General features: G+C 31.6%; 2 protein-coding genes across 5 annotated transcripts in view; one reads left to right on the forward strand and one right to left on the reverse strand.

The window, feature by feature from the left end:
* LOC129808115 (eye-specific diacylglycerol kinase) overlaps positions 1-8,872 on the reverse strand; it is a 221,359-nt gene extending 212,487 nt beyond the window's left edge. Inside the window, exons 1-2 of one of the 3 annotated variants that reach the window (XM_055857837.1) lie at positions 8,768-8,872; positions 3,880-4,088 (exon numbers count right to left, since the gene is read on the reverse strand). In XM_055857837.1, coding sequence (XP_055713812.1) covers positions 3,880-4,088; positions 8,768-8,797 — 239 coding nt within the window. In that variant the 5' untranslated portion in view covers positions 8,798-8,872. Of the gene's footprint in view, positions 1-3,879; positions 4,089-4,294; positions 4,405-4,576; positions 4,785-8,767 lie in introns of those variants that run through there. The other 2 variants (XM_055857839.1, XM_055857841.1) reach the window with 2 other exon arrangements.
* Positions 8,330-9,246, forward strand: LOC129808161 (enhancer of rudimentary homolog). 2 transcript variants are annotated; one of them, XM_055857927.1, is made up of 4 exons: positions 8,330-8,487; positions 8,560-8,751; positions 8,825-8,996; positions 9,070-9,246. In XM_055857927.1, the coding sequence occupies exons 2-3, from the start codon at positions 8,563-8,565 to the stop codon at positions 8,945-8,947; spliced, it is 312 nt and encodes a 103-aa protein (XP_055713902.1). In that variant the 5' UTR covers positions 8,330-8,487; positions 8,560-8,562; the 3' UTR covers positions 8,948-8,996; positions 9,070-9,246. The 2 variants fall into 2 exon arrangements, with proteins under 2 accessions (XP_055713902.1, XP_055713901.1); XM_055857926.1 differs by having other exon boundaries at positions 8,825-9,246.
* Positions 9,247-9,737: the final 491 nt, after the last annotated feature.

A 9,737-nucleotide genomic window follows, 5' to 3' on the forward strand; every position in this document is an offset into this window, starting at 1 on the left:
TTTGATTACAAGATAATGAGACTTACAAAGATATGAATTTTAATTTATTTATTTTTTTTATCTAAAAGGTGCGTTACTTCAAATATCAAATTTTCGTCAGTTAAAAAACTTTTAACTCAAAATTCTTTCTCAAAATTCATTGAAATCTCATAAAACACCAATCATTTTAAATACAAGTTAATTTAAAATTTCATTATAACAGATTCATACAGTCATATTAAATTTTTCTAGCAACAAAAAATCTTGCTGCATATAAATGTTTTCTTAAAGTTTATAAGTAAAAAAAAATCATGAATTGTGCAAATATTTAAGCAACAACTTGCTATAAATAAATAATTATTTTATTTTTTATAAATGCATAAAAATATTTTAAAAAACCAGTAATAAGATTAGATAAGATTATAACAGCTGAGATTATCTGCATAAAGCCTTGGAGCAAATTACTTTGTGTTCTAAATTGAATAAAATTGGATAAAACACCGCTAAAACTTTAATCTTTCCTAATTCATCTCTTGTCGAAATTAAATAATTAAGCCTGTAATGATATATATAAAAAATGGGAAAGAAGGTTTTTGATAGGCTATTTTGATCCTAAAAAAAATTTCAATCTAAAAATATTTCAACCTAAAAAAAACGTTTTAATCATCCTAAGATAATTCGCTTACGAATAATTTTAAGCCACGCCCTTCAAGATTTAAGTGTACTTAATTTCTTTTAATTTACAATAGTTTTTAGAAGAATAGTGTAATTCGTAAAATATGTTTAAAACAAATTTTTAACTGTCTTTATAAATAAAATAAAATAAAAAATACAGTGAAACCTCGATAGAGTCAACTATAATTATTTCCAGGCACGTTGACTATTGGATTCGTTGATTCTATTGGAGTCCCAAAAAAATTAATTAAAATGTGAAATTTTGATATAAAGGGGTATTATTTTATGTTTTTACACTGAGAAAAAAACAGGGTTCGATTAACTTTTTTCCTCATAACTTTAACACTTTTTAGGTGTAAGAATATATCAACATTTTTTAATGTTAATTTTACACCTTTTTAAGGGTAAAATTAACATGAAAAAGGGTAACTTGAACACCCAATACACCTAAAAAGCATAATATTTACACCGATTTCGGATCAATACTGCAGGGTAAAATAAACATTTCCGGAATGTTATTTTAACTTTTTCGGATTTCTCTCAGTGTATAATATTCATAGGGAAGACAGAGGGTATAAAAAAGTGTCCAAAAAGCGAATAAAACGATTTTTGTAAAAAAAAAATCGACTTGTTCGATATATTCTGAGTGGTCGATTTGATCCAGAGAGGTTGAAATTAACGCTAAGATGGCGATGGCCTTATTGAAATGTCAAAAACATGTTTACTAAACAAACGTTATTGTGCGTTGAGGTTAAGGAATGATTTTTAAGAATATTTTTATTATTAGTAAATACACTCAGTCCCGGGATTATGCACATACTCGGGACCGTAAAAACGCGCGAAGTGGCATTATGCATCAAGCAAATTTGCATACCCGCAGGCAATTTCTTTTTAATGAATTTGCTTCAAAATTTTTTTGCTTAAAAATTTTAATTTTCTGTTGCCTATTTTTGTTTTTGATTCAAATTTTCCTTTGAAATACTGATATTTTAAATTAAAAATGTAAAGTTAAAATAAATTTACACGTTTTATTTAGAAGCGTAATTTTTATGATCGTTTGTCATGTACATTTCGTCGGTTCCGAAGAACACTATTGTAAGTCCAAAATGTAAACTTTACAGGAAAGAGGTTTAAAGTTTGACAGCTAAAATTTATTTTCATCAATTTCACTGCAATTAGTATACTTTCAGCTTTTGAAACTATTTTATCATACTTACGCATTGAATATCTTCTAGTTAACACTACTTTTAAATTAATTATAGCAAAATTGTGAGCAAAAACCTCAATAATTGGGCACGCTGATTTTAAGTTTTTTTTTCTTGTAGCTTTTGCAGGAATATCTTAATCAACATAAAATTTTGTGGGGATATAGATCTAAGGTTTCTGCATCCAGATAGATAATAGATCTAAGGTTTCTGTAAGTAGACTTACAATAGCCTTCTTCGGTACTGACGATTTTTCAAAGAAGTAATGTCTTTAAAAAGTTCGAATAAATTTAGAAAAGTTTCTTCACTATGTTATACTCAAAAAATCTAACATCCTGTACGTATTTTTTCGTAATTCGAGTTCATATTTTTTGTTTTTGCCATAATATTATTCACTTACAGATTAATGATGGCTCAAAATTCCTTACATTGTGATCATAGACTTAATCAAAAAAAATCTTAAGACAAGAGAGAAAAGACAAGAGAACTTTCAATCGATCAAAAAGCTTAAAATCACGTAAAGAAAATTATTTTGTTCGAAAATGATTACACGGTTAATATAACGTCAGTTAAATCAGCATTTGTCGTAACTTCCTTTTGACAACTTTTCAGGAGACGAAATTTTCAGTTCAACATTATTTTTCTTAAAAATGAGCCCCGAATGCGATACTTTTGGGTCAAAATAATAAAAGTGGCACTAATAAACTGTAAGTTAATTCGAGAAAATCTTTATAAAATTATTTAAAAGCTGCAATATTGAGAAATATGTTAGAAGAAACACAATAATATTTTATCGTAACTTCCATCGTTTATAAAGCCGTAACTTCCAATGTATGGAGATTCTGGAAGTTACGACAATTTTCTAAAACGCATTATAACAATTTGAATTATTCTAGTGATTATAAGCGCCTTTATTTGACTAAATTAGTCAATAGTACTGTTATCCCTGTCCCTAAAAGCTTTTATTTCATAAATTTTATTGAATAAATTTTGTGCGCCGCATCGCTTGTTTTGTTTTGAAATAATGACAGATGGGCAGGGATTTTTCCTCACTTTTTTTCTCACAAATATTGAATTAAAATGATTTCATGTTGCATTATTCGCACTGTCTTTCGGTATTTGGAAGAGTGTTAAACGTTTTATTGAGAAATATTGCAATTTTGCTGCAAATAACAAGCCACGCGAAAAAGCAAAAGAAGTTACGGCAAATGCTGATTATTGAAAATTTTGTATGGAAATTTGTCTTAACTTCCCCAAAAATGGAAGTTACCACAAATCCTGATAAATATTTCTTAATTAAGGGCACTTACGATAATTTTTGTTTAAAATAATTTTTATTGGGCTTATAAAAGTTTCTTTTTCACAAGTGCGTTTAATAAACAAAATTACGCTGATTCCAAATATGTATGTATCTCAAAATCGCAAAAATGAAGTTACCATAAATGCTGATTTAACTGACGATAAGTACCTACGAATTTTATCACAAAATTGCCATATCCTTGCATAAATATTTTTTCTTGTATTCAAAGTGTTACGTTGACACACAATAAGGACTGGTTTTTATTTCAAAAAGATCATATTAAAATCATAGTTCAATAATAAAATGAAAAATTGACTCTATCGGAGTCAATTTGGGTCCAAGTTGTCACTATCGGAGTCCGTAGAGTAAAAAAATAGCTGTTGACTCTAAAGCCGATTTCAGACTGGAGGCTTAACCCAGTTCCCGAAAGTCTCAAAAATCCAAAATAACAAAGAATTTTATTGATTTTTCAAAATCTAATGGAACATTTGCCATTAATATCCAATCCTAAACAACAATTTCCTAAAATATCGCGCCTGATAAAAAATTAGAGGACTTAAGCCAGGTGGCTAAGCCTTAGGTCTGAAGCCCGTATAATGGAGATTGGCTCTATTGTATGTTGACTCTATCGAGGTCCCACTGTATTTTTTAAAGAACAAAACTCTTGCAAGAATCCCTGAAAACTATAATGTGCGATATGTAGAGAGAAAATTAACTCACCGTCCAGCACGAATCCACTGTGGACTCCTGGTCAGCTTAGAGGACTCTGTAGTGAGCTTTCCCTCTGGAACATTGGTTCCCAGAGTATTTCGGTAAGCCCCATAATCTGTCGGAAGCTCAGACACAGGCACAACGCGATTTTTATCAAAATTGCCACGAAATGCAGCCGGTAGGAAGCATCGCAAGGCAGCAGGTGGGCAGGAGGGCATCTATGGGCAACACAGAAGCGCAATTAGTCACAAATTGGCAAAGCAATTGAGGCGCGGAGATGGTAAATTGCTCCAAAGCACGAAGATCTCAAATTTGAGACTGAATGAACTTCAATACTCTTCAGAGAGAATTGCATGAGCAATTCATTGAAAATTAATCTCTTAAGACGATTGAACATATTTATCAAGTTATCGGCACTTATCACCTCAAAAGTGGCGGTTTTTTGCAGTACGAAAATCCACAACTGATAAAAAAATTTGCCGGACAAAAACAATGAAACATAACCTCACAAAGGCTAACGATGATTTTCCCAATGCATTTTCCCACTTTCCCAAACACCAACGCACATTCTTGTCAGCCTATTTAAATATCTCTATTTTATCTATAAATAAATATCTCCGACACAATATTACACTATGACGTTCTATTTTTGTTCAAATAAAAATTAGAAAGAGTAGAAAACAAGGAAAATTGATGTGAAACAAACCTCTTTGCCAAAAGACATGGCCAATTTTGTACTTTTGGACTATTATGGGGTGTGTTATTAATTTGTAAAATACACTTCATCTATTCGACAGTCCTTATCAGCACATACAACACGATATTAATGCAAATAAATATAAATAAATATTGATTTAAAAAACTGATTTCACATCTAAAAGGAAAACATTCAAATGACAAGTGCTCGCCATGTCGGTAATGCAGGGCAGAAAACCATCTCCCATTGTATGAAGTGTAGGGAAGTTCTTCTGACTTGTCCTATGAATTTCCCAAGACAAATCCAATTATTTAATTTTGTGATACATATTTCTAAAAAATTAAGAATCACATTTTTTTAACCTATATTACACATATTAAGGTAATTTGGAAAGATAAAGTAACAAAAGTAATTTTGTAATCCTTATTCCTCACTCCAGAACTTTAAAATGTTTGTGTTGAAGTGCTTTAAAAATTCTGTCTTTATTTGTGCATTGAATGCCTCGGTTCAATCTAGATTTAACAGAAAATTATGCGAAACCAATTGTTTTGACGAAAAATATGTTTAAACATGATTAATTGACTTACTAAGCGGAAAATGAATTTCCTACATTTTTTGAAACCTTTTTTTTAAGGATTAGGCTGCTCATTTTGAATAAGTGACTTTGCTTACTCATTAGACTAAACTTTGCTCCGCCCAGTTACAGACTAGTAGTATCTATGGAACTGGATGGAACTCGAACTTTTTATGAAAATGACTCGAGGAATGGTTTACCTCAAAATAGAGGAACGAGGAAACTTTCAAGAGAGTTGTAACAAAATTTCTTTTTCAAAGTTATAGACTGGATATTTGTACATTTTATCATAGAATTATTATTATCATAGAATTAAATTTGAACTGCGCAAACGAAGTTTAAAATGCGAATTTTGTCAAGGAAATGAGAAGTTGTCAGTTTGTCTACATCCATCTTAATTAATTTCTGGACGAATTTCTGGCCAGGGAATCCAAGAAACCCATATATTATTTTCTAAGAACCCGTGGAACACATATATATATATATATATATATATTTTTTTTTAAGAAACCCGGGAAACTCCTATATTTTTTTTTAGGAAATTCGGGAAACCGGGAACTTAAGACAATTTAATTTCTTATGTATTACTCTTTGTATCTTGCTGTACTTTGGAATTAATTAAGTGAAAATTAATTCATAATTCTTAATTGTATTTATGTACAGAGAATCGTCAATCAGAGAAAGTGACACTCAAATCATCCAAAATGCTCTGATTGACGATTGACCAAAAGTCCATGGACGCCATGGACTACAGTCTCAATTGTATGCACGATGACGTCTCAAATCTCGCAACCCCGAGAGTGTTCGATTGAAGTGGAAAAAGCAATTGGTTAAGGTCGTGTAGCAAGTCAAGCAGTCCATGGTGGCCTCTAATAGCTCAGTTGGCAGAACACTCTAGTTAACGAAAAGTCTCTAGTTCGATCCTGAGTGGAGGCAGAAACTTTTCCTATCTTCACTCCACAGAAGACTGGATGATTTGAGTATACGGTTTTTAGTAATTAATGTCTTTAAAAAAAACTTAATATTTTGACACTATATCGCGTTTTGAAAATTAACTTTCAATCTTACACATTTAGTACAGTAAACTCTCGTTAATTCGGCTTTTTTAAGACCGAGCTACTTTTTAATTCGAGCACCAGATAAATTTGCAAAAAGTTTGCCAACATTTTACAAGTTTTCGAATGAAGCAAATATGCCCAACTTTTCCATGGTCTGTTTTAGTTGTGATATGATTTTGCATTATTGAAGTTTTTTCATGAAACTAACAATAAATATGAGCAATATGAGTAGGTATGTAAAATTAATATGAGTATGCAGATTAACAAAAAATCGATGCATTTCAAAAAGTTTGATGTCCGAATTTCTCTCTAAATCGGATGACATTTCGGTCCCAAATGTCTGAATTTGAGAGTCTACTGTACTTTAAAATCTGCAGAAAAACCATGCAGAACACCAAATTGCTGTAAAATGTCCAGTACACTCGACTCCTCGTTATCCGGCTGACTGGGGGACAAAATGACATTGAGGTTTTTTGAATGATCAACGGTTTTATATTTTATGCAGTGTGAATTTATTTTCTTTCTGACAAAGAACAAGAGAATTTTCTTCATAGTGTGCTTATGTTTCATTTTTTATCATAATTATGTATTAAAAACTTCGATACAATGATAATAATACTTTAATTCACTCTGGAGAAACTTCATGTTTATTAAAAATAATTTTGAATACATCAACCGCCAGTGTTTGGCAGCTGTCACCCGGATAACGAAGTGCCGGATAACGAAGAGCCGTGTGTACAGATATTTTCAACAAAAAACAAATTTTTAATTGTTTCACATTTTATGGGGCTTCTGCGGAAGTTCTAGACTTCTTAAATTTATTTTCCAATAGATTTTCACGCATTTTTGTTGCTTTTTCTAACAATTTTTCAAGCGGCAAAACCTGTTAAATGTTAACAGGTTAAGATCTTTCTCCAAGGAGAGGTTTGCTGAATCATAGTTATCTCGCTCTTTCTCGTAGGAAACTTTGAAAACATATTTACAAACAAAAGTTATTGTGTGTTGGGCAATATTTGTATTGTGTGATAAACAATGTATATATTCGCAGATTTCATATCGCTCCTTCGAAATTACAAGGGGCCAACTCACTTTTTGGCGATTTTGAGGTTTTAATGCACTAAGACAGAAAATTTAATAAAATTTCAGATGATATTTTTTTTCTATATCCCCACCCATCCCTATCTAATTCAGGTCTCAGGCTCTTGGCCTATCATGACCGAAAACCTACATGGTAGAACATTGTCACTAACTCGCAATCACTTACATAAAAATACATACATAAATAACATAAATCTGTACTATACACTTTTAAACACTCATAGGAGTGATACTGCCAGGATCCTTCAGATGATATGAGTCAATAAATTTCGTTATTAGAAAAGTTTTTCAAAATAGATTTATCGTTCGAATTTTTGTGAGACAAAGGACTAACTCAAGCAGGTTGATCCCGTGTCATTCTAATTTCATGAGAATTTGCGCATCTTTAGAATGACAAAGAGCTAACTCATTAAAAAAAAACATATTTTGAAAGGTAAAAATATGTATGTTTCGATGTTTATAATAATGCTCATACAAATAGAAAAGAATTAACTTGTTTTTATTCACATACTTAATTGAGATAATTATTTATACAAAGTTGAATCTTTCATGCTGTCTCCTGAAAAATGGCTCAGATTGAGTTGGCCCCTTGTAATTTCCAAGGAGCGATATTTTGGATTAAATCGTAAATTTCAGAAGGCTTCATATAAAAAATATGGAGACATTTTACACCAATTTTAATATTCTCGGTCAAGTTTTTTGCGTTTGTTTATTTTTTATCAAAGAAAAGTTATCAATTATTTTCTCCACAAAAAGAAAGCTAATTAAATTGTGTACATTCGTGCTATCACTTTAGCGTAATATTGAATAGAATTCTCACTATGAAGCTTTTAAGACTCAAAATTGGAGTAAAAATATCACTTTGGGTTTTAAAGTGTTAGTAGTGGACGTAATACAAAATTAGGTCACAATATAAAGTTTGATTTGTTTTGTACAATATTTCGGTTTGAACATTGGAAAATCTGCAGACAGAAAGCAGAACTGTCCGATGTATTTTCCAACAATAGTGTCTACGCATTATTTGTTGGGATGTCCCAAAAGTGTGACACCGGCTACAGCTGTCAAGCTACTTTTTCGCTGGATCTTGTTTTGTTGACAAAAACAGGACAAATAAGGCAGTTTAGCAGCTAAAATTTTTAGTGAAGCCTACAAAGGATCATTGGAAATATACTGTATAGTTCACAGGAACGGTAAATTCTTTTGTGATTAGGTAATTATTGCAGAGAATCAATTTAATTTGAGGCATAACCTCAATATTTCAGGAAATGTCTCACACAATTTTGTTGGTGCAGCCGGGGGCGCGTCCGGAGACTCGCACCTACAGCGACTACGAGAGCGTCAACGAATGTATGGAAGGAGTTTGCAAGATCTACGAGGAACACCTCAAGCGCAGGAATCCCAATTCACCCACAATCACCTACGATATTAGCCAATTGTTTGATTTCGTCGATCAAGTAAGTCTCACTTTACCTCCGGAAAGGTGAATGTCCAGCTGATCATTCTGTCTCTCTACTTGTTGTCTTGCAGCTCACAGATTTAAGTTGTCTAGTGTATCAAAAATCCACAAACACCTACGCTCCGTACAACAAAGAATGGATCAAGGAGAAAATTTACGTGCTGCTGCGTCAAGCAGCCGGGAATACGGACTGAATTTGTTTCCCGGACGTTTCCGCCGACTAAGTTTCTGCCCATTTTTCACGTGAGTGCTGGAGCTATTTGTTTTTTTTTTTATAAAGATTTCACTCATATAAAGGCAATTTTATTTGATACAGCATTTAAAATTGCGCACTCACAAAAAAAAAATTAAAATTGGTGGAACAATTGTGAAAAACTAAACACCAATTATTTGGTGCATTCATTTTCATTCATTCAAAAAAAGCGAAAATATTTCAATATTTGTACGATGAGAATTTTCATGCGAAATAAAAACCCTGATAAGTTTAATGTAATTGTGATTCTTTTATTTACCGACCGGAATGTATTTTATTCATCTTGAATTATTTTTTTCTGGAGATGGATTGATTCTGGGAGCAGAGGTCCTTAAGTAACTATAAATATGGTAAGTATCGGATGTTTTCTTGAGGTATTTAGCACAGAAAACACAGCGAAAAAGGGTTATCAATCAATTCTAAAATTTTCCAATGTACTTTTAAAAATTTATTTTAATTACTTTTTATTTATTTAATTGAAGCAAACATTTTTTAGTTAAATCCAGATTGACTTGCACGCAAAGGTTCCCAAAACGACCTAAAATATAATTTTTTTTAAAGGGAAACTCCTTAATTTATTCCTCTACAAAGCGTTTCTTTCTTGAACAATTATTGAAAAAGTTCAACAAGTTAATTCAAAATTTTCAAAAGAAATAATGATGCTATTCCAATGAAAAATGAACTTGTTTTTTAGCACATGCTTCTACATTATCGACCTCTCTCTGTGTTGA

Source organism: Phlebotomus papatasi, chromosome 3 (genome assembly GCF_024763615.1).
Source record: "Phlebotomus papatasi isolate M1 chromosome 3, Ppap_2.1, whole genome shotgun sequence".
In the NCBI taxonomy this organism is placed as follows: domain Eukaryota; kingdom Metazoa; phylum Arthropoda; class Insecta; order Diptera; family Psychodidae; genus Phlebotomus; species Phlebotomus papatasi.

Coding starts and splice junctions, on each gene's coding strand:
- LOC129808161 (XM_055857926.1), top strand. CDS start 8,563: ATGTCTCACACAATTTTGTTGGTGCAGCCGGGGGCGCGTCCGGAGACT. Junction 8,752..8,824: donor TGTTTGATTTCGTCGATCAA/GTAAGTCTCACT, acceptor GTTGTCTTGCAG/CTCACAGATTTAAGTTGTCT.